Source organism: Nomascus leucogenys, chromosome 22a (assembly GCF_006542625.1).
Source record: "Nomascus leucogenys isolate Asia chromosome 22a, Asia_NLE_v1, whole genome shotgun sequence".
NCBI lineage: Eukaryota > Metazoa > Chordata > Mammalia > Primates > Hylobatidae > Nomascus > Nomascus leucogenys.
The window spans coordinates 58034809-58061496 of NC_044402.1; the positions used below are offsets into that span (position 1 = coordinate 58034809).

The following is a 26688-nucleotide window of genomic DNA, read 5'->3' on the forward strand; positions in this document are numbered from 1 at the left end:
CTAGATTTTCTAGTTTATTTGCATAGAGGTGTTTATGGTATTCTCTGATGGTAGTTTGTATTTCTGTGGGGTCAGTGGTGATATCCCCTTTATCATCTCTTATTGTATTTATTTCATTCTTCTCTCTTTTCTTCTTTATTAGTCTGGCTAGCGGTCTATGTTTTTTGTTAATCTTTTCAAAATTCAGCTCCTGGGTTGCAGTGAATATCTTTATATGTACATCCTTGTATGCTTGTCCAATTATTTCTTTGAATTGAAATTGCTGAGTCTAAAACTGTGTGTTTGACACTGATGTATTTTGACAAATTTTCTTCCAGAAAAGTTGGACTATTTATTAAAAGTTAGTAATTTGTTACTTTTATGGAATGTCTTGATATTTGCAATTTATTCATACTCAATATTTATTTTGTGTTGTTTCTGGTTAAAATTGGTTTACTATGGAAAAGTGAGATTAGGTAAATGAGAGGTGAGTGAAGATGGAGAGAGACTTTTTCAGTCTATATATTTTGATATAATTTTAATTAGACAATAAAAGTATGTATGTTGAGTATGTATTGAGTAACTATGTATTACTTGCGTAATAAAAACAAATAAAAACTGTTTAAGATCAGAATATAGACTACATCTTCAACTTTTAACAACACATTTTAACATTTTGATTAATAGCTTTTTGACCTGAATAGCATACAAGCACATCTGCCAAAAGTTAAACACAAAGACCAAACTTGGCAATTGTAGTGAAGTCAGCTGGTTTGTCTTATCTGACATGCAAACATTTAAGTACAATAAATTTTACCCACAGACTTTACAATCTCTGCTAGCTGAAATATTCTCCCAAGTAGAGACTCAATTCTCTCTCTTTCATGTTCTTCTTTCCCACAGAAAAAAGTTTGCTCTATGTCCTTTTTATCTTCATGAAACAAACTTCTGTGGTTCTGTTTAAGCCAGGATACTTATGGGGACAGTGACCATATAATGTGTTGTCCAAATAAGCACACTTTTGAGAGTAAGAAGGATACTATAATAATGATGCCAAGATTACAAGGGTGAGCTAGAACCATGCCATGCAAAGTTAATTAAATAATCACCCTACTTAAAAGGCTTTTCAACTACTGTATTTGAGGAGTTAGCTTTTAAAAAAAAATCAGTATTAAATGATGACTAGGTACTTTAAGAGTCAGAAAGAATATATTACCTATAATTTGGGCCCCAAACGAGTTTGTCAGGCACTTGGGAAGACAGGATTAGTGGCAATAAGAGACAATATGGGAAGCATCAAGAAGGCCAAACTCAACAAATAATACCAAATATTGTTTTGTAGATGCCTTACAAATCTTTCACATACTTCATCTATTTTTCTTCATAATGCTCAAGTGAAATCACATATTTTTATCTTTACTTTAGAGTTGAGGCTCAAAAAAAGTGTTGGCACTTTCCCAAAGCCACCGAGTTAATAAAAAATCTGACATGAAACCAAAAACTCTAACTTAACGCTATGTTAATCTTCACTATCTGCCACCTATATATGTGGCATAACTATATGGAGAAGTGCCTCTTTGAAATCAGGGGGTATTCAATGTTAATCTAATATTTTAAACTGTAACTGGAGTAGGAACAGAGCAGAGGGGTAGATTTGGAGGTTGAGACTAGGGAATCCAAGAACGTATGCCAAGTTCAGAAGTACAGGGGATATAAGAGGTCAACGAGAAGGCATGTAGTTACATATCCAGATCCACAAATCACTAAGCCCTGGGGAAGAGAAGAAAGGCCACTCCCAACAAAGGCAATAATATGGGCAAAGATACGGTTGAATTGTCAATCATTTCATATGAGTGGCACTCAGAAAGCATGTGGGAGTATATTATAACAGAGAAATCAGATACTGAGATCTATATAAAACTGTATTTGAGGAAAATGTGTTGAGGCTATGAAATAAGAATCAAAACTGAGGAGGACTAGAGGAATAGCTGTGCCAGTAAGGAGAAATTTTTTTTAAAAAAGCAAAACGATTAATGATGAGAAGAGTGAGAGTACTAGAAAAAAAGACTCCCAGATAGTCATGCCTGAGAGAATGCTGGTACGTGACAAAAATGTAGAGGTGTATTGGGAAAGTCAGCTTATAATTCAGGTAAAGGAAGTATGTTCGTTTTGTAGGACTGCCATAACAAAATACCACAGACTGGGTGGTTTAAACCACAGAAATTTATTTTCTTAAAGTTCTGGAGGCCAGAAGTTCAAAGTCAAAGTATTTGCAGGTTTGGTTTCTTTTGCAGCCTCTCTCGTTAGCTTACAGATGGCTGTCTTCTCTCTCGTGTCTTCACATGGTCTTCCACTTGTGTGTGTCTGAGTCCTAATATCCTCTTTGCATAAAGACAATCAGCCATAGGACCTCATTTTACGTTTACCTTAATTACATCTTTAAAGACACTATCTTCAAATGCGATCACATTCTGAGGTACTGGGAGTTAGGAATTCAATATATGAATTTGGTGGAGGGAGCAGGGAGACACAATTCAGCTCATAACACAGACAGACTAAGGGAGGGACCGTTTCAGTATTAGCTTTTTGGAATTAGCAATGAAAGTAGGTTACTGGGTAGAACCATTTAGGAAGCAGTTGGAGATACCCAACAGAATTTACGTACTAAAAGATCTTAGCTGAAGCTGTGAGACTCCATGACACCTTCAAAAGAAAAAGCATAGAGAATTAATAAATTCAAAGGAACAAATATTTGTTTAGCATCGGATAGTAAGGTGCTATGATCAGTACTGTGAAATACATAAGAAGGGAGAAGATATTCTCAAGAAATATACAATATAATAAGAAATATACACAGACACAACTATGCAAATGACAGAGGATGAAAATGGCCCCAAAAGAGGACAGATAAGTGCTAAGAGTACTTAGAGAAAGATGAGGTCACATTGGGTGGTGAAAAGGAACACGCAGAGGGGCTAGGACTGAGCCTCAGGGATAATTTGTTTCTCTCATTAACGGTGACCTTTGCCAGCACATGGTATTTTCCTTGGACAATCTGGGAGGACCAAGTGATTTAACCCAGGACTTTAGAATTGAGCATAAATCATTTAGTACTGGCTTTAAGCAATGTCAGTAAATGCTGGATCAGACTCAGGGTTAAAGCTGGTCAAGATCACAAAAAACTCAGTTGTACGGCTTTTTTTAATAAACATAAGGAGAAATGCCTGCAGACCATTTATCAATATCTTAGTGAGTGAGAATTCATCTGGAAGTGGTACACACCAGTTGCTCCCACATGCAGGCTAAGCTGTGGGGTCCTGAAAGTCCCATGTGCCCAGGAGCACCTCTCTGTGTGGCATGCTACTTTTGTCCAGAATTCCCATTCCTCCAGGGTAATGCACTGTGACTCCAGGAGGCTCTTATTCAAGTACAGTTGGGTTTCAGGTTGGGCATGTCTATGAACTCATAGTACTATGGGGTCCGTTTTTCAGTTTAGTTAGTGTTCATTTTAGAGTATCAGTGAAAATATGATAGAGGTAAATATATTTTGACACAGTGATGGGAAAGATACAAAGTATGTTGTTAGATGCTGCTGAGGATGTGGAGAAACAGGAACACTCATACACTGTTGGTGGGAATGTAAACTAGTACAGCCATTATGGAGAACAGTATGGAGTTTCCTCAAAAAACTAAAAACTAAAAACAGAATGTGATCCAGCAATTCCACTACTGGGTATATATACAAAAGAAAGGAAATAAATATATCGAAGAGATATCTGCACTCCTATGTTTATTGCATCACTATTCACAATAGCCAGGGAATGGAATCAACCAAAGTACTTGTCAATGGATAAATAGATAAAAGAAAACTGGTACATATTGAATGTTATTCACTCATAGAAAAGAATGAAATCTTGTCATTTGCAGCAACTGCAACATTTGTATTTGGAACTGGAGGCCATGATGTTAAGTGAAATAAGACAAGCACAGAAAGACAAAAGACAAATATTGCATGTTCTCACTCATATGCAGGAGCTAAAAAAGTGGATCTCATGAAGACAGAGAGTAGACTGGTGATTAGCAGAGGCCAGGAGGGATGGGAGAAGAGAGAGATAAAGGGAAAAAAGAATATAAATGTATTTAATAACACTGAAATGTACACCTAAAAATGGTAAAGGTGGTAAATTATATATGGATATTTTACCTCAATATAAATTTTTTTAAAAAAAGATAGTACATGCTGGGCATGGTGGCTCACGCCTGTAATCCCAGCACTTTGGGAGGCCGAGGCAGGCAGATCATGAGGTCAGGAGTTTGAGACCAGCCGACCAACGTGGTGAAACCCCGTTTCTACTAAAACTACAAAAATTAGCCAGGCGTGGTGGCACACGCCTGTAATCCCAGCTACTCAGGAGGCTGAGGCAGGAGAATCGCTTGAACCTGGGAGGCGGAGGTTGCAGTGAGCCAAGACCATGCCATTGCACTCCAGCCTGGGCGACAGAGTGAGACTCCATCTCAGAAAAAAACAAGAAAGAAAGTACTTGGTTAACATCCCAGGAAGCTGGGGGAAGGACCTACAGGAACTCTCTGCATTGTCTTTGTAACTCTTCTGTTAGTCTAAAATTATTTCAAAAGTAAAAGTTTATTTAAAAAAAATGCAAAGTAGGGAAATGCCCAGGAAAGAATGTTAATGAAAAAAGCAAATGTAAAGTTGTATAAAGAAAGTGACCACAAACATATAAAAAGATATATACCAAATATACCAAAATTGGCAGTGGTTATTTCTGTGTGGAGAAATTAAAGGTGATATATTTTCTCTTTATGCCTTTCTGTCACCTCCAAATTTTCTTCAATGAGAATTTTTTAATTTTATAGGAGAAAAAATAAAAACGAAAACAAAAACCATCTGAAAGGGCTCACTGCCTTCCTCAAGCTCCCTCAGTATCCCTAAGGACTGTTGAGGGTGTCCAGATTTCTTAGCATGGCAGACAAGGGGCCTCATGATATCTGGGTCTGTCTCCCTCTTCGGCCTCATCTCTTGTCCTCTTCCCTTCTCATTAATATGAGCTACTTACAGGCCCCAAACTTACCCCATGGTATAGGGTGTCTTCAATCTGGAAATTCCTCCCCCAAATCGTCCCCTTGTTAAGGACTATCTCTTAGGATTCAGCCACAGCCTCATTCAACAGGACTTCCCTGCCTCCTCTCTACCCCATGCTGCCATAGTACCATACTTTGGCTGCTTTTTGCATTTATCACACATTAATCTGTCTCACCCACTTGTCTGTGATCCCCTTGAGCGCAGGGTCTCTGTGTTATTATCCAGGCTTTGGAGCCTGGCACAGTGCTAGCACATAGTAGAACCTCCACCACTTTTTAATGAGACTAATTTCATTCACTATATTCATTGTTTCTCCTGTAGCGCCGCCATCACCACCTTCCCCTAACATCCCTAGATGCAAAGAGAAACTTGCCACAATCTAGTCGTATAGTTCTCCAAAAAAGAGGGTGACTGGAGCCTGCCTGGGGTAGGTGGTTTCAGCAGTCATGAGCTCCTGGAAATTCTCCCAAGGACACTGCATTGACTGATCCACACAAGGTTTGAAGCTGACAGAAGCTTCTCTAGTAGTTCCTGAAGCTGGTACCCTACAACGTAAAAGCAAACTACTCCATATGAGAATTCAAAAGGGTATGAAGCAGAAATTTCCTTTTCCTCCCAGACTTAGGGAATGCAGTTTCCATAAGTTAAAAAAAGAAAAAAGCAGTAAAATAAGCTGTAAGATTCTCCAGCTCTAATGTGTGGTTTCCCTCATATAAAACTTTCATAAGCTCAAGTCCTTCCTTAAGACAGGACTTGGAAACATGATTTTAGAAGCCAAACCTCTAGTACCACGCCCTCAACGAATTGGGTTTAGGGTTTCACAGACCATAATTTCACCCCTTTGGGTAGCAGAATGAACACTGTAAGCAGTCACAATCTACGGCCTTCAATGGGTGCTTCAGCAACTGTACTCCTAGTGTCTATCACAGTGTCATAAAATAAGCATAACAGAATATTTGAATGAACAGATAGCCTTGTTTTCTTATTTGCTTCATTGTTTCAGTATAATTCTCACGTAGGAAAAAACTGTTCCACAGATTTCCAGAGTAACGTTGACGGGGAAGATCGCCTAGTCTATAGCTTTTTTTCTCCCTAATCTGTAGCTTTGTTCATAAAAGCCATACTCTCTTTCACCTCCCCAACTGCTGGACACGCTTTCCCTCCTCTTTCATGGATCCTTTCCTGGCTGAAGCCACTCCCTCATCCATAACTCCTTTTTTCTCTACTGTACTCTTCATGCCTTGGAAAACATGAAGAAGAAAAAAAATAAACACATTGTGTCCTGATTGTGTATTATACTGTGTCTCTCAGAATGTCACAGATATTTTGGTGTTTTTGTCAACAAGACATTTCGGGACGTAGCTCCTGTCAAACCATTAAAGTTGCAAATTCGATTATAAGAATTATATTTATAAAATAATTTTCAATAGAATGGTGTGTTATTTAAAATAATAAAATGGAGGCAATGGAATGAATTTCTAATAGCAACAGACTGGTGGTAGGAGGACACATGGAAGGGAAGAGAGATGGTTTTGGATAACAGACTTCCTAGTGCCCCAGAGCATAAGGCTACCTTTAGGTATATGCTCCAAAGGTAGAATTTTTTTTTTTTTTTAAACAGTCTCGCTCTATCACCCAGGCTGTAGTGCAGCGGTGCAATCTCAGCTCACTGCAATCTCCACCTCCCAGGTTCAAGCGATTCTCCTGCCTCAGCCTCCCGAGTAGCTGGGATTACCGGCACCCACTACCACACCCGGCTAATTTTTGTATTTTTAGTAGAGACAGGGTTTCACCATGTTGGCCAGGATGGTCTCAAACTCTTGACTTGAAGTGATCTGCCCATCTCAGCCTCCCAAAGTACTGGGATTACAGGCTTGAGCTACCGTGCCCAGCCCAAACACAGAATCTTTTTTTTTGTTTTTGTTTGTTTGTTTGTTTTTCTGAGATGGAGTCTCGCTCTGTCACCCAGGCACTATCTCGGCTCACTGCAAGCTCCACCTCCCAGGTTCATGCCATTCTCCTGCCTCAGCCTCCCGAGTAGCTGGGACTACAGGTGCCCGCCACCACACCCGGCTAATTTTTGTTGTTTTTTTTTAGTAGAGACGGGGTTTCACCATGTTAGCCAGGATGGTCTCGATCTCCTGACCTCATGATCCACCCACCTCGGCCTCCCAAATTGCTGGGATTACAGGCGTGAGCCACTGCGCCTGGCCAGAATCTTTAATCTATGCTAATGAACTGACACTGATTCTGAATTCACATCGTGGTTCTCTGAAATCAGCTCATTTTCCAAGCAGAAACAGGCTCCAACACTCCCTACCACCCCCCAGCTTCTGCTGTGTTCCCAAGGTACTCTGCTTGCCTCCAACACATTTAACTTTAAATGGATAACTGCATATAAGGCTTTTCCCACTGAATTGTAAGTTTCTTGAAGACAGGGACTCATTCCATCTCCCCAGCATCCAGCATTGTTTGACATATATGAAGTGTTCAGTATATATTTGTAGAGTAAATAAATCTCTGTCATTCCCTGAATGCCTAGCTAGGAAGTTCACACAAACGGGCTAGATACAGAATTTGCCCGCCAGACACCTAAGCTCATGAAGGCAGATTTTGGGCTCATTTGTTCACTGCTGTGTCCTAGAACAGTGCAGAGCACGTATAGTTCATAAATATACGTTGAAGGAATGGATGGACTTGCCCCTTTTGAAAGGATACCTTCCCATCCCATGTCATCTGATTTTCCTAGCAAACACACTCTCTGACCTCAGGAATGCCTCTCAGCATTCCCTCTTCTTGTACTGAGCCTCTGATGGTAACTTCTTGCCCAAAACCACACACCCACTGGAACTCACAGGCCTGCTGGTTCCTATTCTTTGTCCTTCCAAGTTGGTCTTCTTCTTCCTCTTCCTCCTCTCCTTTTTCTTCTTCTCCCCCATGCTTCTTTGACTTATTTGAGACATGCAAAAAAAAATCTTATATTTCATATATCATTATATCTTTTTTTTTTTGAGACAGGGTCTCAGTTGGTCACCCAGGTTGGAGTGCAGTGGTGCAACCCTGGCTCATGGCAGCCTCGACCTCCTGGGCTCAAGCCATTCTCCCACCTGAGCCCCCCAAATAGCTGGGACTACATGCATGCACCACCACGCCCAGCTAACTTTTTTGGATTTTTTTTTTTTTTTAAGAGATGGGTTTCACCATGTTGCTCAGGCTGGTCTCAAACTTCTGAGCTCAAGCAATCTGCCTGTCTTGGCCTCCCAAATATATCATTACATCTTAATGACCATTTCTTCATCTACCATTCAGCTTACAAATTAAGATAGTACCATTATAATCGAAGCTCCTATATATGTCTTTCCACCCATGCTTTTCCCTGCCTAAAAGTAACCACTACCTTTTCTTTTTTACTATTATGTATGTATGTATTTACATGCATACATATGTATGCATGTATACATATGTATGTGGTATTGTTTTATAATTTTTAACTTTTGTTTTTGGTTTATTTTATTTTATTTTATTTGAGACAGTCTCACTCTGTTGCCCAGGCTGGAGTACAGTGGCATGATCTCAACTCACTGCAACCCTCTGCATCCTGGGTTCACACAATTCTCGTGCCTCAGCCTCCCAAGTAGCTGGGATTACAGACGTGAGCCACCACACCCAGCTAATTTTTGTGTTTTTAGTAGAGACTGGGTTTCACCATGTTGGCCAGGCTGGTCTTGAACTCCCAACCTCAGCTGATCCACCCACCTTGGCCTCCCAGAGTGCTGGGATTACAGGTGTGAGTCACTGCGCCTGGCCCAGTTTTTAACTTTTTATTAGTTATATAATATTCTAGCATGCTACTGCTACTTGCTTATTTTCTTTCTTTGTTCAGTTCTATATTTTGGAGATTTATCCATGTGGAAACATGGAGCTCCAGTTCCTTCCTCGTCACTGCTATACAATATTTCACTATATAAAATATGACAGCTGATTAATTCATTTTGCTACTAACTGATGTATAGATAGTTTGCATTTTTGCTACTATGAACACCATTGCTGTGGATGTTTTTGTTACCCGTTTGGTGGGAGTGAAGGGGTTCTAGTTGGCCCACTGGGAGAAAGTCCAATTCTACTTTTTCATGAGGACTCAAACAGAGCCAGCACTCTCCAGCCACTGTAGGCCCAAGAACTCAATGGCTCAGGAGACGGCAGCTGTGTTGGGCTGGCAATGAAAGTGGAGAGAAATGCATTTAAGTTGCTTCTTTCCAGAAATTCTGTTTAAAGTCTTGACTTAAAGATGACACGAAATTGTCCTGTTATGTTTCTCTAGCAGCCTGGCAGTCCAAGTGTGAGGCTGAAGAAAGCAAATATTTGGATTCATTCAGTAGTAACTGTCCAGTAATAACATAATCTACTTTTTTTTGTTTGTTTTTTTGAAACAGAGTCTCACTCTGTTGCCCAGGCTGGAGTGCAATGGCGCAATCTCGGCTCACTGCAACCTCTACCTCCTGGGTTCAAGTGATTCTCGTGCCTCAGCCTCCTGAGTAGCTGGGATTACAGGTGTGCTCCACCACGCCTCGCTAATTTGTTTTGTATTTTTTGTAGAGACAGGGTTTCACTCCTGGCTTCATTTGATTCGCCCACCTTGGCCTCCCAAGGTGCTGGGATTACAGGCCTGAGCCACCGCACCCAGCCACATAGGCTACTTTTAACTTTAGTCTTGCTTGCTTACCTTGAAAATTGGTATTTCGTCTGCTTGCATTTTTTTGCACTATTTTTGACAGAATTTTTGATCTACATCTTATCCATTCTGAGATGATATTGAAAGACATCACATGTATAAATGTGGGAGGAGGGGCCCGGCGCAGTGGCTCACGCCTGTAATCCCAGCACTTTGGGAGGCCAAGGCAAGTGGATCACAAGATCAGGAGATAGAGACCATCCTGGCTAACATGGTGAAACCCCGTCTCTACTAAAAATACAAAAAAAAAAAAAAAAAAAAAAAAAATTAGCCGGGTGTTGAAGCACGTGCCTGTAGTCCCAGCTACTCAGGAGGCTGAGGCAGGGGAATCACTTGAACCTGGGAGGCGGAGGTTGCAGTGACTCGAGATCATGCCACTGCACTCCAGCCTGGGCAACGGAGGAAGACTCTGTCTCAAAATAAATAAATAAATAAATAAATAAATAAATATGGGGGGAAATTGCCATATATATATATATGTACATACATATATATATAAATCCTTGTAATGCCTCAGAACCTAGTGCATCAGAATTCTTTTTAAAGCTCAATTAAAAAAATATTGACTGTAATCTATTTTTCTACCAAGAATGTTAACCTTGGCTCTGAGACAGCATTTTTTTTCACCTTTTATGCATAGACATTTTGATGTCACGTGATATTTTAAAAGCCATATTAGTCTTCTCAATATATGAAGTCTTTACATCCTGAGGCTCAAGTTACAGAATATTTTCTGCCTTTTAGCTCTAACATTTAATATTCTTACATCCTACAGGTCACAAAATGTTATACAGTAAAGTAATTGGAGCACCACCTAGTGGACATTCTGGCTACATTCCTGACTTGAAGGGAACAAAATGTGGTTTTTTGAGACCAAGGAGGAATGTGACTAGGAAGACTTGTCCCCTCCCTTCCGCCGGAGACTGAAGTAACAACTACGTAACTCATAGAACCTTCCAACCACCCAATACTTTAGGAATGTGCCTGGAGCTCTTCTAAATCCATCTCACTTGAACTGCAAAGCCAGAAACAACAGCCATTATTCCTTTAAAGCCCACAAAGTGCTGAGTAGATTAAAAGGATTATGTTTCTGTTCCCATAAGCTCAACACCCATAGCTCAGCAATCTTACTTTTACAAGAACCCAGCAACAATGATTTCATTTTGAATAAATCCATGATCTTCTCTGCAACATAGTTAAATATAACCAGGCCAGGACCGTGGCTCACCCTTGTAATCCCAGCACTTTGGGAGGCCAAGGCGGGAGGGTCACTTGAGGCCAGGTGTTCGAGACCAGCATGTGCCACCATGCGTAGCTAATTTTAAAATTTTTCTGTAGAGATGGGGTCTCACAATGTTGCCCAGGCTGGTCTTTAACTCCTGGCCTCAAGTGATCCTCCCACCTCTGCCTCCCAAAGTGCTGGGATTACAGGTGTGAGCCACCATGCATGTCAACCATTCTTATTTATTCTGCTTTTTATTTTCCTGGCTTCTCTTCAGCACTCTTGACCATTCTTTATAGCAATGCTCCCCCAATTTTTTCATGCGGCATTGCTCGTAGAAAGTGATAATATTAGTGTAGTGCTGGACTAAATGGATGAGGTTGCTCAAAGGTTTTCTGCAGTCTCTCAAAGAGATGCCCCTGGGATTGAGCTCACTTGCCCATGACAGTAACCTGCTTCTCAATGTATCCTTTAATGGTGTTCCTCTTTTGCCAGTCTTACTTGCCCACTCCCTGATCATGCCTCCTGGGATCACCTCCCAAGTAAACTACTTGCACCCAAATTCTTGTCCCATCACAGTAGATAATGAATACCAAAAAAATGGCAAAATGACAATAAAAGTAATATCCAAGCAAAGTGGACCTTTGTGCATCAAGCTTTGCTCTAAAACATGTATCAACCTATTAGGTAAAGCAATGCATTGATTAATTAATGAAGGTAATTACTTAAATTCTGTGCTTCACTTTGCATGTGGAGGCACTGTATGCATTTTAAGAACATTCTTAGACTTATATCAAGGCATTTGTCTTTCATACCTAAAGAACTAAGCTACAAAAGGTTTAATGACTTCCAAGATCACATCTTTAACAGTAAAAGTCAAAATAGTTAAAATTCATTGAGCATTCACTATATGCTGGATTCTTTGTGAAGTGTTTTTCATCATTCCACTAATCATTTATTTTTAACTTTATATTATTTTGGATGTTAAGATACCCACTCCACAAATGAGGAAATTGAGCTAAAAGAGATTGGTTCCAAATTGGCACTGATCAAAAATTAAAGAGAAAGCTTTGAACTAGCAGGTAGAGAGAAGCTGTGGCAACATAGACTATTTTTACGCTACAAAATGTTATTCTAATAAAGTCTACATACACACTCAAAGTGAAGTAGAAGATCAGGACAGGTAATCAGATAATTCAAATGCGGCAAATTACTCTTTTCCACAGCAATTCATGAAGAACATATTTGGCTGAATTCTCCACATGGTTAAGTGAAATCTACGCTATGTGTTATATGTTTAACTAACCTCGAACTTGGTCTTAAACAAATCGTCACTTTGGTCAGCCTTATAAGCAACTGTGGTTGCAAAAAAATTGTCGAGCTGATTATTTGATTAGGCAAAACTGAAAACTCTGATATTTTTAGAGTTGACATTAACATTTCAGTAAAATGAATTCTTCATTCTGGACTCTGTAGGCCGTCTGGGTTTGTTTCCTAGAGACAGAGATGGTATTTGCACCAAAAATCTAAATACAGAGAAACAATCTCGAGCAAATGGCCAAGTTTTCACGTTGAGATGCTTAAACACATGAAGCCGCCCACATGGAACTGCTGTCGTCTTCCATAAAGACTTGGTTTCTTCATTTTATTTATGTTGACTCACATTGCAGCTACTTTATATTTAGAGTAAAATGGAAATTCTTCTGTATTCTACACAAAGCCAAGCAAATCACAGTTTTCCTTTTGTTTCTGGTTGTCTTGTTTGTTCAGGCTCTTTATAAATAGCCCTGAGCTTGGAAATTAGTTAAGTTTTGCTGTTTTTTCATTCTCTTTTTCTTATAGTTTAAAAATCAAATTGTCTGATTTTATTCTACTTTCATAAGAGTGGGCAAGAAGCCCATTTCCTGTTAATGATGAGGTGACCATATCTTGACAGTACATTAAAGAATAGTTGGATGACACACTGGCAGGGGAAAGTCAATTGAGGAAAAAGTGTACTCAGATTTGGAAAATGAGTCAGTGTCTAGGAACCAACTGCATTTAACACACAAAATTTGCCCCAAATGAGCAAATTGAAAATCCTTTAAGAGAAGCTGCATAATAAATATGTCTAGAGTTGTCAGGCACGGAATTCTTTATAAAAAAATTCTGTTCAATTGCAATGACATCAATTTCTGGGCTATCTCTAGGATAAATTGATAGATTACTTAAACTAAAACACATAAATCAAATCACTAAATGCATTCACAACTTTTTCCTAGAATTGTCAAATTCTACATGCCTAAGTGTGTTCTAGTAAGTGGTTGAGCATCTACCATAAACCAAAGTGTATGGAAAAATAACCCAAACCTTTGGAGGAACAGAATTAAGATGGCACATACCAACATGGCAAGCTAGCAACAGATGCACCAGAGAGGCTTTATATTAAAGAGCTGACTTGAAAAAGCTATTCAAGAAATCAAGATTTCTCCACTTCTTCAGCTTAATAATTAAAGTCATACTGTCCTTTCTCCTCCCCAAATAAAAGGTAAGAGTCGAATGAAAGAGGCTAACACAAACTGATGGCCTTGAAAATGCTGCATAATGGCCTGATCATTTGCCCACATGGTTCAGTAAAAAGGTCAAGTTATGTCTTCACCAGAGATTAAGCTGCTTCTCCATGGACATCCAGGTCAAAAGCAATCAGGACTATTAACAATCTAGTTGTTATTAATAGTAGCATATATAAACATTTCATAGCACTGTACAGCTTACAAATTGCTTTCACATACATTAATCACATGACCCTCATAACAATCCCGTCAAGTAGGTAGAACACGTACTACTATTACTATTTTACGGAAGACACCACAATCCAATTCTCTAGATATCCCAGTTTTCTCTCCTCCACCCATTACTGAGTCTCAGTCTCCAAACTGTACATCCTTAAAAGTTTTTGACGCCTTTAATCCCAGCACTTTGGGAGGCCAGTGGGTGGATCACAAGGTCAAGAGATTGGAACCATCTTGGCCAACATGGTGAAACCGCATATCTACTAAAAAATATAGAAATTAACCGGGCTTGGTGGGGTGCACCTGTAGTCCCAGCTACTCGGTAAGGCTGAGGCAGGAGAATCGCTTGAACCCAGGAGGCGGAGGTGGCCGTGAGCCAAGATTGCACCACTGCACTCCAGCCTGGCAACAGAGTGAGACTCCATCGCAAAAAAAAAAAAAAAAAAAAGTGTTTGACTTTTACAAGTTTAAATCACCCCTTATCACATTGGTATTAGAGAGGTTGCAACTGTTTACCAGTGTATTCAATGATAAAATGATGGGGATGGCTCTGTCATTATATTCTGTGAAATAATGGGTTGAGTATTTAAAGTGATGATGAGCACTCCAGGAACAATGAAAAGGAGAAGAAAAATCAGTGTGATAAAGCAGGAGGCCAAAATAAATGCACATCACTCCCCTGACAACAACCAGTTATTAAGCAAGAAAGCTACCACAAAAATGAAATTCATGGCTTGGTGTCATTATAAATACACACTAAAGAAGGCTTCAGGTACTGCACCACCCAACACTGCAGAAAACACTAAAATACTTCCATAGCAACTATCACTAAGGACATCATTAGGATGCTGAAAATGTAAAAGAGGAAAAAAGAGCCAACAAATGGGGACAAACAAGATTATTTCCCTGGTAGAATAAAGCCCATTGTTCTCTCTCAGAAGACATAAATATTTAAATACCCGAGGCAAGCTATAACCAGCTATTTCAGCTAGCCAAACCCATCTTCCTGATATATAGTGTTTTCAAAAAATAAATCAACCAAGGAGTTGAAATCCAAGGAACTCACAAACGCATGTACCAGGCTGGTGGCAGCACGCTCTAGTTTGAAGGATTGGTCATGAGTCAGGAGGGGAGGGTGCAAGCCTCAGCCCGGTCACTTAGTACCTATCAAACCTATTATGGGACATGTAGGTATTGTCAGGGACACAAAAGTGAATCAGAAATAGATTCTGTCCTTGGGCTGTTCAGTGTGGTAGGGGGAGATAAAAGATAGATTACTATAAAATAAGCTAGATGTGATAAATGTCAAAAGAGAAATAAGATTGCTGCTATTCAATTTCAGAATCTTATTGCAGGGTGTTGTGGGTGGAATTGCACCCCCCAAGAAGATATTTTGAAATCCCAACTCTCAGGACCCCAGAATGTGACTTTATTTGGAAATAGGGTCTTGGCAGATGTAATCAAGTTAAATGAGGTTACTAGAGTGGGCCTTAATCCACTATGACTGATGGCCTTATAAGAGAAGAGAATGCCATGTGGAAACAAAGACACACAGGGAGAAGACGACTGTGCAACAACGGAGGCAGAGATTGGAGTGAAACAGCTCTAAGCCAGGGAACACCAAGGATTGCCAAGAGCCACCAGAAGTTGGGAAGGGGCAAGGAAGGACTTTCCCTACAGCCTTCAGAGAGAGGATGGCTCTACCAATGTCTTGATTTCAAACTTCCAGCCTCCAGAACTGTGAGAGAATAAATTTTTGTTGTTTTAAGCCAATTCTTGGTATATTATAACCATAGCCCTAAGAAGCAAATACAGAGGCAAAGAGTAACCTCATCCTACTGGGATTAGGGCCAGGTTTCTGGTAAGAAATGACATATAAATTGAACTTTGAAGAACTTATACCATCTAAATGGTAGGAAATGTGGTTTCCTATTTACGTGGTAACAGTATTCATCAACCATTGAGAACCCACTTTGCGTCAGATATTGCACTAGGAGTCATTCATATATAAATGGGTTGGACTCTGGCTCATATACAGAAGTCATCTAGACCTCACCTCCCTCCTTGACCCTCCCACTTCTATCCCACAGTGGTTGATAAGTATAAAATGTTCAGTTTAGCAAATAGAAGAGGAAGATGGGTTTGGGGGTTGGGAGAGCTGTAGAGGAGAGAGGGGAAAAGGGTGAAGCAGAGGGCAAAGCATCTGTTCCCTTTCTGACCTCCTTCTAGAGAGACGGTGGAAGCAGGTTGCAGAACCTCTGTGAGTTGTTTTGTTTACATGTGAAATTAGCTGAGGAAATAGTCAAAGAGACTCTCAGAGGCTCTAGGCACAAGCCCAGCATATTTGGGGCTAAGCCAGGGAAGGACATTCTTCTCTCTGCACCATAGAGGCCAAATGGAGGCTTCCCAAGGACCAGACTCTTTGGGAACACTAAGAGGCAACACCCTTGGCATGGGCTATGTTCTCATGATGGACAGTGACCCTGGAAAAGTTTCAGCCTCGGCAAAGCCTCAGCAAGTGGCCCTGCAAGCAGAAGCTGGACATGTGGGAGCTGGGGCAGAAGCAAAATAACAGGGCAGAAGACCATGGCAACTGCGAAGGAAAGACTGGTGAGCAAGGGAACTTCTTTGGAAACTTCTAGAAATAACTGGAAATACTTTGAAGGGGGTTCATTTCTTTCAGTCGAGTAGGAAGGGGATTTATGCCGTAAATATCGGTATGTAAAAAAAAGACAACTGGCAGATAAGGCCTGGAATACATGGGTCAGGCACAGATTTCTAATATATCCAACTGAAATTCATCATTATCCCCTTTCCACTTTACCAGCAAGAAAACTAAGCTCGGGAGGTTAAATAACTTTCCCAGCCAGTAACTCTGTAAGTGACTGAATCAGAAATAAAACCATGTCTGTCTGCCAGTAAGGCCACTACTCTTTCTACTATACCACACTGTTGATCTGGGCAACAGTGGGGAAAATATGACACTTGCAAGGAGCTTGGAAAAGAACACAGTAGGTCAGGGCACTAGCCAGGGTCCTGGCAGAAAACAGAACTCAAACCAAATTGTTGAAATGAAGGGACTTTAACAAAGATACTGCTCACATAGCTGTGGGCAGGATTAAGGGAATTAGCAAGGGATGTTGAGACACCCAGAGACCAGCAATAGAAGGAAACCACTCCTAGAGAGAGACCTAGTGAGAGCCGGTGAGACCTGGAGCCACGTAAGACAGACCGCCAGCAGGATCTATAATGGTGGAGGGAGGCTTCCAGAGAGGTGGCTCCAAAGCAGGGAGGGAGTGGGGAAAAATAACCCAACCTTTCCTTTTATCTCCCAGTCTCCTGCTGCTGCCACCCGTTGGCTGTGCCCCCACCTGGAAACCAGCTATCAAGGGAGCCTGGGGCAATAGGTGGCAGGAATCAGAGACTCCTGGAAACAGAAGAGGAGGAAGACATTGCCATGGAGAGCAGAGAAGTTGAGGCCATGTGCTGGTCTTGTCCTGTTTTGCTCTTAGATTTATTCCCTGTCCCCACTCTACCCTGTTCTGTATCACAGAGAATTACTTTTTCCTTGTTCCTTTGCCCTCTGGTTTCTGGGTCACTTCAGCCATTGGATGGCCCTGAAGAGACAGCAGAAAGGGAGAAGCTGGGTATTTCTCCCCACTTCTCTCAGCTTCAAGTATTGTCTCTGGCAGCGGCCATCTCTTCTACGGACTCAGCTCTTGCTCCAAGAGCTTCTGTGGTTCCAGCTTTTCCGTGGTGGCTGGGCTCCTTTTGTCCCTTAAGCTTTAGGCAGCGGTAGCAGCTTTCTGCTCTTGATAATCTCAAGGATGCCTTACTCTCCCACTTTAGGCTTCTTGCCTTTGTCATCTCCTGATATTAAATCTCTTCTTTAAAATATCAAGAATATTTAGAATCCTGACTGACAGAGGAGACTATCACATGGAAGAGCCTCAACCTCCCCAGAAAAGCATGAGGGAAATGAAAATAAACAGGGCTTGCATATCATCGATATGGAAAAACTTCCATTGAATCTGTCACTGCTTGTGCCTATTCCCTCCTCTCACTGGGGCCTCCAGTCCCTCAACCACCAGTGTTCTGGTCCACTTTTTAGCCTGGCTTGCCCTTCATACCCCTGGAGATCAGGAGCAGTCATATCAGCAATATTCTATTAGAATTCTTGATTTGCCTGCTGACTTGTCCTTCTGCTGGAGCTATTTTATCAATCCCTATCCCTGAGTACAGTAAATTATCTATTTTCTCTCTTCCTGCTTTTTTTTTACTGGATAAAGGAACACGACCTGGCCAAAATTTCTTCTCCTGGGATGTTTGTCTGCCTTGCTATTTATATCCATTGTACCCATTTCCAACAACCATGCACCCATGGCTTTACCCAGAGTCCCTGGAATCTTTTCAGGTTCATGTAAACTTAAAATTTATGCAAAGGAAATCCACTAAGGATTGGAGACCAAAAAACAGATGTATGATATCATGCTATAATTTCACACACACAGAATTATTTTAAAAATAGAATGGGTTCATAAAAATGAAATAAATTGCTGATATGTAAAACCTGTCATAGAAAAATCAGTACATTATTAAAATGGTTATTCATAAAATAATTCACCACATTTTTCACTTTAGAATACCAAACCCCCACCATGCATTTGGAATTTAATTCAATTTACAAAGTTTCCATTTGCCCACAACTTTTCAGGACCACATGCCTTTTCCAACTCAAATATATTTCAAGGTCCAATATTAATGGTTTAGATATACATTAAGACATGTCAGACAGAGATTCTGTCTGCTCCACTACATGCTTTTGTTTTCGGACCTGGGATGCAGTTTAATCTACCTGTTAAATGCAAAGATGTGGTAGATTGCATTATTGGTTCTGATTCTTTCCTATGCTATATCTTTGCCCTTCACCATTGACTTTGGAGTCCCTCTCATGTTGAAGGTTAGATTTCATGGAGTAATTATTGAGGAATGCTCTTGGAAACAGCCATTTTAAGGGAGTAAGGGAAGCAAGATTGACACAGAGAAAAATGGGACTAATTTAGTTGCAACCCAGGCCTCACCCAATCCTATGGGAAGCTCTGATGCCAGGATAGCTCTTCAGAGATGTCTTGAATTGAGGCAAGGGGTCAGACTTCATACTCACATCTGACTAGTCTTTGAATGTGGGCTGACCATAGGGGCACCGTTGGGCAAAGCACTGCCCTTCAGCTGAGGACAATTCCTGGTGGGCAGTGGGATGGGGACTCCAGGGCGAGGGTGGAGGTGTAAGGATGGGAGTCAGTGGACTTGGTGAGCCATCATCAGCAAGCAATATTCCTAGCAGCTGAGAAAGTAAGTGCCTAGGTTCTGGAAAGGGACCAGGAAGTGCACCTCAGCATCCACTACATCCCACAAAGGTGAAGTATATCTCAGTTGGGCACAGTGGTGCACAATTGCAGTCCCAGCAATGCAGGATGATCGCTTGAGCCCAGGCATTTGAGTACAACCTAGTCAACAGGCAGACCCTTATCTCTTAAAAAAAATGAGGCATGTCTCTTTGCTCTTTGACTGTAGTCTCAGCCTTGTAACTTGCCTTGACCAACAGGATGAGGAGAAATTAGTGTGTCAGTTCCAAGCCTAGGCCTTAAGAGACCTTGCGTATTTCCAATTTTCTTCTTACACATGTCCAGGGTAACCTACTGGTCCCAGGAGGAAGATGAGAGGCATATAGAGCAGAGCTACCCCAGCCACCTAGCCTAGCCCAGCTTAAATCAGCCAACCCCAAGATGACTCATAGATACTACTGGTTTTGTGTGATGTAGTTTGTTATGCATTGATAGCAAGTCAATACAATAGGCTTGGACTCAAGAGTCAGATCTGTTCCATTGCCATGTACTGGAACTTGTGACCTACTTGTGACCTTCAACAATTTTTCCAACCTTTCTTCTAAACCTCAGATTTATCCTTGATATAGAAATAATCATGTCTGCTTTATGATGTTGCTATAATATATCCATGTGTTTACCACGGTACATGGGAACTTAGAAGCACTGAATTACTATAAGTTATGGTCAATATTTGTATATTTTATTTCTAGGTGCAAAAATCCTATAACTAGAAGATATTGGTGGCACAGGGAAATGGCAAAGGATAGGTGAGTCTCCATTGCTTTCCCGTCCTTGAGGCTGCTCCTATCCTGCTCTCTGCCCTCCAAGAGTCCAGGTTCTGGGAGCGGAGGAGATGGTAGAGTTGTCTAGCAATTCTAGGGTAAATTGGAGTATCAGCCTTCCGAGTTCTAGGACTATTAAGCCAAAGATAATATCAGATGGAACAGGGAAAAAAGAACAGAGGATAGATGCCCTTAGTCTTACACTGGCCTTTTTCTGTGTGTTCTAGGCTCTTGGGCTTTCTTAACTTTGCAAAAGATGGTGTCCTAACAGGTTAAGAATGGCCTGCAGTGGAGGGGTGGGTGGGTTGGGGTGGGGGCTGGGGGGCCCTCACTGTGCAACCACTTCAAACATTACTGTAGGTGGAGAATTTTCACTCACTGAAATTCTACTGCCAAGTTTTGGCAGGGTGCTTGGCTTTTGTTCTCTTCCTTTTAAAGCTGACAAGGAAAAACAAAGTGCAGAAATAGTGTTAACCAAATAAAGAGACACTATGCCTTTTTTTTAAAACCTCATTTGCGTCAGAAAATCCATTCCCAGATGAGCCATAACTAGATGAGACTGCACATATCCCACATCTTACAAGAGAAAGTTTTATGGGCAGCCCTCATATTTTACGGGTTCAAGCCACGGTTCTAAAGGGAGTTGCGACTGAAAATCTTCACGTCTCTACCTCCAAAATCTTAACAGTAGCACGCCACTCCCAATTGTTAGGTTATTTCATTTTAAACATGGGTGAAACTCACAGTCGAAGGTCTTGTTTCTTCACTTCCCAAATTCCTAAAACAGCTACTCTTTGTTTTTAATGGTGCTGGAAAAAAAAGAGAGAGAGAAGAGAAAAAGGAAAACAGTGCATTCCTGAAACATTACAAAAGACCAGCCGATGAGAACCAAGTGCAGCACACTGGAGAGAATCCTGGGGAAGGACTAAGGCAGGGCTGCTCAAGCTTTTGCTCTGAGACAACTTAACAAAAGAGGAGGACAAAACAATAACCCTTGGGATATCTAGAAATATAAATGAAAATGAAAATAGCTAACATTAGGGAGCATTCACTATGAACGACCCACTGTTCCAACATTTAACATATACTGGCCACTTAATTCTCATAACTATGAAGCAGATGATATTATTCCCATTTTACAGATGAGAAACGGAGACACAAAAAGGCTAAGCAACTTGCCCCAGGGTACACAGTTAGAAAAGGGAGGAGCTAGCTTTCAGTCTTGCCCCAAAGCCTATGGTTTCAACCACAGGTTGCCATGAGTAGTTTACCACCAGTTCAAAATTCCATTAAAGTTGTGCCTTAAAAATGCCTACAGTCTGGGCGCGATGGCTCATGCCTGTAATCCCAGCACTTTGGGAGGCCGAGGCGGGCAGATCACCTGAGGTCGGGAGTTCAAGACCAGCCTGACCAACATGGAGAAACCCTGTCTCTACTAAAAATACAAAATTAGCCGGGCTTGGTGGTGGGTGCCTGTAATCCCAGCTACTCAGGAGCCTGAGGCAAGAGAATTGCTTGAACCCAGCAGGTGGAGGTTGCGGTGAGCCGAGATTGCACCATTGCACTCTAGCCTGGGCAACAAGAGCAAGACTCCATCTCAAAAAAAAAAAAAAAAAAATGCCTACAGATATTTTATTCTGTTCCATAATATTTTCTTTTTTCTTTTAAGATAAAAAATACTTCTTTCAAAGATTTTCATCTACATTTTTCAATGTCCTGCTTCCACTTTCTCTTCAAGTAAATCTTCAAGGAGAACTCTTGCTTCAAGAAGACACACCAGTTTTTTCTTGTGTGCCCAGATTGAGAAGCACTGGCCCAGGGTGGCTAGCTGCTCCAAGAAAAACAAAAATACCTATGTTATATCTGCCAGAATTAATTTGGCCAATTAACCAAATAGATAAGGAAGATTAGGGTTTTTTTCCCCAGTGCCAAGGCAACTGAAACTAAAGGGTTGTGGCTAAAATGGAATTGAACAAAATAGGTTAATTGAGTAACTTAGCAGTAGGTAGGAGACTAGACTAGCACATCAGTTAGACAGATGAAGTTCACCATGGCTACACTCAAAATAAGCATAAGCCTTGAAAATAAGGCAGAGCATCTGATGAGCAGGATATTTTTAGTTTGGACTAAGATGTAAGAGTGTGTGTGTGAGTGTGTGTGTGCGTGTGCGTGTGTGTGAAAGTGAGAGAGAGAGAGAAAGAGAAAGTAAAAACTGTGTGTGTTGCCTGCATGGCGTGTGTGTGTGTGTGTGTGTGTGTGTAAGAGAAAGAGAAAGAGAGAAAGAAAACTTGGAGAAGGAGCAAAAGTCTGCTTTTGTTAGAAAAGATAACACAATCCAATGGAGGAAAAGCACAGAATTTAGAGCCAATTAAACCATAAGTTAGAATATTATATCTAATGCTTTATAATAATGTGACTTACGTTATTTTATCAAGTCTAAGACGCCATAAATGATAACATGCATACAAATTCCAATGATTTAAAGTATTTTTAAATTTGATCTTATAATGGAAGAAATACAATAACTATTCCCTATTGCAAAATGAAGATAATACATAATATAGCCCTGTAGGGTGATGGTGAGGGGTAAATAAGGCAGCATATGCCTGACATATGGTAGGGCCTCAGGAAATACAAGTATTATTATTTCTATCACCTTTGGCCAAAAACACGTTAATTGTCTTTTTCTCCCAAGTAATATTTTATTTTTGCTGTTTTGCTGCACAATTTTACATTACAAAAGGTGCAGGTACTTACCTCATCACAACTGTAATGAGTATGCTGATGGATAAAGCAAGACAGTATTTATCCTTCCAAGATTTTTCTATGCTTGTACATCTAATATGTGTGTGTGTGTGTGTGTGTGTGTCTAAATTGCTTTTAAAAATTTGTTTACTCAGCATTTAAGCCCCCTTAGGGCATTTCACACTTCACTGTGTAATAGATAAAGAATCACACTAGAGGAGACATAATTCATTAATTCTCTTTTAAAAAGTGCTTGGTGCTATCAGTGAAATGAGTATAAATTATGCCATTCCTATACTTAAGGGCTTAAAAAAGTCTAGTAGTGTCTTATTCATATTTGTATCTGCCATAATAGCCTTGAAGTTTTTTATGATCATTCTAACTGGATGTTCTCTTTCCTACCTTTACAAGTTCATGAATTTCTGTATTATGCTTATGATTTAAGTGGGACATTGCTATATATTGTGGTTATTTGTGTTTACATTCTTATCAACTTTATCACTCCCTCCCCAACCAGTGTAAAAATGGAGAAGGCAGGTTGTGGCAATGACCCAACATTGATCATTGGAAATAGGATGGAAATATAGGGATGCAAGTAAATTGAGAGTAATTCTTTTTTTTTTTTTTTTTGAGACAGAGTCCCACTCTGTCACCCAGGCTGGTGCAGTGGCGCGATCTTGGCTCACTGCAAGCTCTGCCTCCCAGGTTCACGCCATTCTCCTGCCTCAGCCTCCCGAGCAGCTGGGACTACAGGTGCCCCCCACCACGCCCAGCTAATTTTTTGTATTTTTAGTAGAGACGGGGTTTCACTGTGTTAGCCAAGATGGTCTTGATCTCCTGACCTCGTGATCAGCCTGCCTCGGCCTCCCAGAGTGCTGGGATTACAGGCGTGAGCCACCACACCCAGCCCAATGGAGAGTAATTCTAATAATCAACTATGGATTCCAGGCAGTATGGAGAAGGCCTAGAAGCCAAGAAGAGATCAAAAGGTGAATTAAAGAAATCGAGGTGACCAAACTGTTTCCGGACCAAGCCGAGGGTCAGGCTGCCTATTCTCGCAGCCCAATAATGAGATGCAGACGAACTGGGAAAGAAGACAGTTTATTTCTGTAACTGGGTACAGGGAAAAGGCCTGGAAAATATCGCCAGGCCAACTCAAAGTTACAGTTTTCCAGAGCTTATATACCTTCTAAGCTATATGTCTGTGTGTTAGTGTGCATTCATCTGAAGACATAAGTGATTAACTTCTAATCTATAAGTAAGATCTAAATCCTGAAGACCTTCCTCCGTAGCCTCAGTAAATTTACTTAATCCCAATGGGTCCAGGGGCTGGGTGATTTACCCTTATCTTGTCTCCTGCTAAATCATGGAGGTTTGGGGAGTTTCTTCAGACCCCCAATAAACTTGTTTGTGGAGGTCTGGGGAGTTTCTTCAGACCTCCATTAAAACTTGTTTAATCCTAAACAGGCCTCAGTTAAGAATTCATTTATCATCTTGTCACACTTTAAGGCCCAGGAAAGGCCTGAGCAAAACTCCTGGTGGGCTTTTGTTACATTCCAGCCTTTGTATAAGGGCACTAGCTCGATCAGCTTTTAATATTAACTTGGCCACTCCGTCAGTGCTGAAACAGTTGTTACAGAGGCCTGTGTTAGTGAGACCCAGCCTGCCACAAAACTGTCCTTGTGCTCAAAGAGTAGGTGAAGTTGTGGTGAGGAAGTGTGAGAATTGGAAAGAGTGGAAGTTAGGGTTACAGAGAAGTTGGAGTAGCAAAGGAAACAGTGGACTCATTGCCATAGTATCTTCCAAAAGTGTATATATGTGGTGACTGGGCTGTTAGTTGGAGAGCACATGGTATAGGTTATTGCCAAGGGTTGCAAAGGAAGTTGAGCATTTTAATCAGTAATGAGGTAGAACAATGATTCTCAAAGTGTAGTTGCCAGGCCAGCAGCATGAATGTCACCAAGGAACTTGTTAGAAATGAAATTCTAGGCTCTACCCCAAACCCACTGAATCAGAAATGAGGATGGAGCTCAGAAATCTGTGTTTTCACAAGCCCTCCAAATGATGATGTTCACTAAAGTTGGACAATTGTTGGTTTAGAAGTTGTAGTGCAGACAGCTGAGCAACAGCTCACCACCTACCCATCATCATCACCACAACAACATCATGACAACAATGTCTTTGGTAACCTGTGAGATTGGGATTTCAATTAAAGCCAAAAACTAGAAGGAGCATTAAGGCGAAGAAGCAAAAGGCAACTTTTCCACTTTCCAACTTTCTCTGGAGGAATAGAGGAATCTGTTTACAATAGCACAAGGGTTCCAGAGGCAGCCCTGAATGTTGACTCTCCTCCTATCCTAAGCCTTTGTGTGGGCTCCGTCTTCCTTGACAGAAACTAGAGACCAGAGAATATAGGGAGAGTAGTTGCATTAATAATTATATCAATATTTCATAATAACCATGATTACACTATTGATAGTTATACATATATATAATTAGTAACTATTAATCCAGGTTCAATCATGAAACCCACCAAGAGAACCAGCTCCATGATCTCAGTGCTGAAGGGTGGGTGCAGCCCTTTGCACAACTACAGTAACAGGTGGAACAGATACAGCCACGTGGACTAATGATTTTCCAGTTTATCCTTAGACTTAACCAAAATCAGGCCAGTAGCATATTAACAAGCCCACAGTACCCGAGAAGCATTAAAGTTTCTGAATTTAGTATAAACTTTCTGATTTATAGACCATAGTTTACAGTCTTGCACTCATGATCTCCTCCTTGCTCTGATCCAAACCCTTCCAAAACTGCCTCTGGGATCATTCTCTAAATGGAGCTACAATTTAGAGATACCACAGATCACTTTAGCCCTAATTACACAAGTTTCTTTGCCCCTAACTACTGTTTATTTTTTTTTTTAACTTGCATGTTGTTTTTCTTAGGAAATTGAGGAGGGGATCCTGAAACTCAAACAACTGGGAGTGGTGCCTACAGAGTTAATTTTAGTTGAACACTCCCCCTGGCTAAACTTCAGCTTTGTTCTTGGCTCTCTGCACTCTTGAGTCACAGGAATGTAAACACGGGGAACCTCATCCTCTTTCTCTTGTCTGTTTCTTTCAATGTTGCCTTTATTCTAATATTTCTATTTCTAATAACTACTAAACCCAATACCTTTCTTTCCTTCCGTAAACAGATGTGCTTTCTGATCAATACAACCCACAGTGGAAAAGGCAACAGGACGAGATGAGGCATCCATAATGAGAGGTTCAAGGATTGGAAAAGAGCAGAGCTGCAGTGAGAATGCCAGTTTGGCCAATTTATTAACATGCATGTCAGTACAGAGTTGCAATTAAGAAGGCAAGATCAAGGCCAGGCACAGTGGCTCATGCCTGTAATTCCAGCACTTTGGGAGGCCGAGGCGGGCAGCCCACCTGAGGTCAGGAGTTCGAGATCAGCCTGGCCAACATGGCAAAACCCCGTCTCCACTAAAAACACAAAAAATAGCCAGACATGGTGGTGCGTGCTTGTAATCCCAACTACTTGGGAGGCTGAGGCAGGAGAATCGCTTGAATCCGGGAGGCAGAGGTTGCAGTGAGCCAAGATTGCGCCACTGTACTCCAGCCTCGGCGACAAAGCGAGACTGCGTCTCAAAAAAAAAAAAAAGAAGAAGAAGGCAAGAACTTGGAAACTCAAGAGACTAAAGTTCCAGAACTAGATTAGCTGTGTGATCTTGGAAATAATAATAGTAACTATCTCACAGGCTTGTTGTGGGATTAAATAATGCATATAAAAGTGCATAACAGAGTTCCCAGTACATAGCGAGCCTCAATACGTAGTAACTTGGAGTTTGCATTTCTTGTGAGTAAATGACACATTCTGTAGACCAATTAAGGACAATGCTTATCACACAATCAAGAGATAAACGAAGATTTCCTTCTATAAACATAAACGTATTCCTGAGGAAGG

At 40.9% G+C, this 26688-nt stretch overlaps 1 protein-coding gene across 1 annotated transcript; it reads left to right on the forward strand.

Annotated features, from left to right (window-relative positions):
* Nucleotides 1-15501: 15501 nt before the first annotated feature.
* On the forward strand, nucleotides 15502-18335 carry LOC100597796. The gene is made up of 3 exons (XM_003254109.4): nucleotides 15502-15545; nucleotides 16194-16415; nucleotides 17141-18335. The coding sequence occupies exons 2-3, from the start codon at nucleotides 16349-16351 to the stop codon at nucleotides 17602-17604; spliced, it is 531 nt and encodes a 176-aa protein (XP_003254157.1). The 5' UTR covers nucleotides 15502-15545; nucleotides 16194-16348; the 3' UTR covers nucleotides 17605-18335.
* Nucleotides 18336-26688: the final 8353 nt, after the last annotated feature.